Source organism: Octopus bimaculoides, chromosome 7 (genome assembly GCF_001194135.2).
Source record: "Octopus bimaculoides isolate UCB-OBI-ISO-001 chromosome 7, ASM119413v2, whole genome shotgun sequence".
Lineage (NCBI taxonomy): Eukaryota > Metazoa > Mollusca > Cephalopoda > Octopoda > Octopodidae > Octopus > Octopus bimaculoides.
In genome coordinates this window covers 104,787,611-104,788,421 of record NC_068987.1, presented here as the reverse complement: position 1 = coordinate 104,788,421, position 811 = coordinate 104,787,611, and the positions used below count along the sequence as shown (strand labels likewise).

The window sequence follows — 811 nt, the reverse complement described above, 5'->3', positions numbered from 1 at the left end:
AAAAGTATACAATAACAAGAAAATCTGAGATCCCTAGATCAGACAGAGTAAGATGAGTTGTGAAGAGAACAGGAAAAACAATATAATGAAAGAAACAAATGTACAAGGAGAACAATCTAGAAAATGATTAATAACAGTGAGATATTCATATATAAAGAATATCTTGTGACTCTGTAGCAAAAATATAACCTATTCATGTAAGGTAATGCTAATAGGAAAGATGGTAACCCTTTCAGACTGAGAAAAATAGAGAGAGAGGGAGGGAGAGAGATAAAAGGAAAATGTGTGAGAGAGAGAGAGAATGAGAACTGGTGTGTTGTCATTTCTTTCAGCTCTGATAAATCTTCTTTATTCTTTACAGATTTCAGTGTATGGAATGATGTTTTAAAACTGAATGACCCTGTGAACATGAAATACCAGTACTTACAGGAGTTATTTGCTCAAAAGGAAGGCTCCCAGTCTCAACAAAAGGAGAAAAGTCCTATTCGCAGTAGCGTCACAACAGAGGTAAACATTATATTATAGATTTACATTTGTGTATGTTTTTTTTTTTAATCCTAGAACAAGGTTGGAATTTTCCTAAATGTAAACATTTACTGAAAAGCAATCTGTATACCTTACTTAACAGGTGTGGCTGTGTGGTAAGAAGCTTGCTTCCCAACCACATGGTTCTGAGTTCAGTCCCATTGCGTGGCATCTTGGGCAAGTGTCTTCTACTATAGTCTTGGGCTGACCAAAGCTTTGTGAGTGGATTTGGTAGATGGAAACTGAAAGAAGACCATCGTATATATATATATATATATATATCTAT

At 34.8% G+C, this 811-nt stretch overlaps 1 protein-coding gene across 1 annotated transcript in view; it reads left to right on the top strand.

Moving 5' to 3' along the window:
• The window catches only part of LOC106876454 (inverted formin-2), a 66,656-nt gene that overhangs the window by 53,157 nt on the left and 12,688 nt on the right, over positions 1-811 (top strand). The window contains exons 6-7 of the mRNA XM_052969464.1: positions 178-197; positions 362-507. Coding sequence (XP_052825424.1) covers positions 178-197; positions 362-507 — 166 coding nt within the window. The remainder of the gene's footprint in view (positions 1-177; positions 198-361; positions 508-811) is intronic.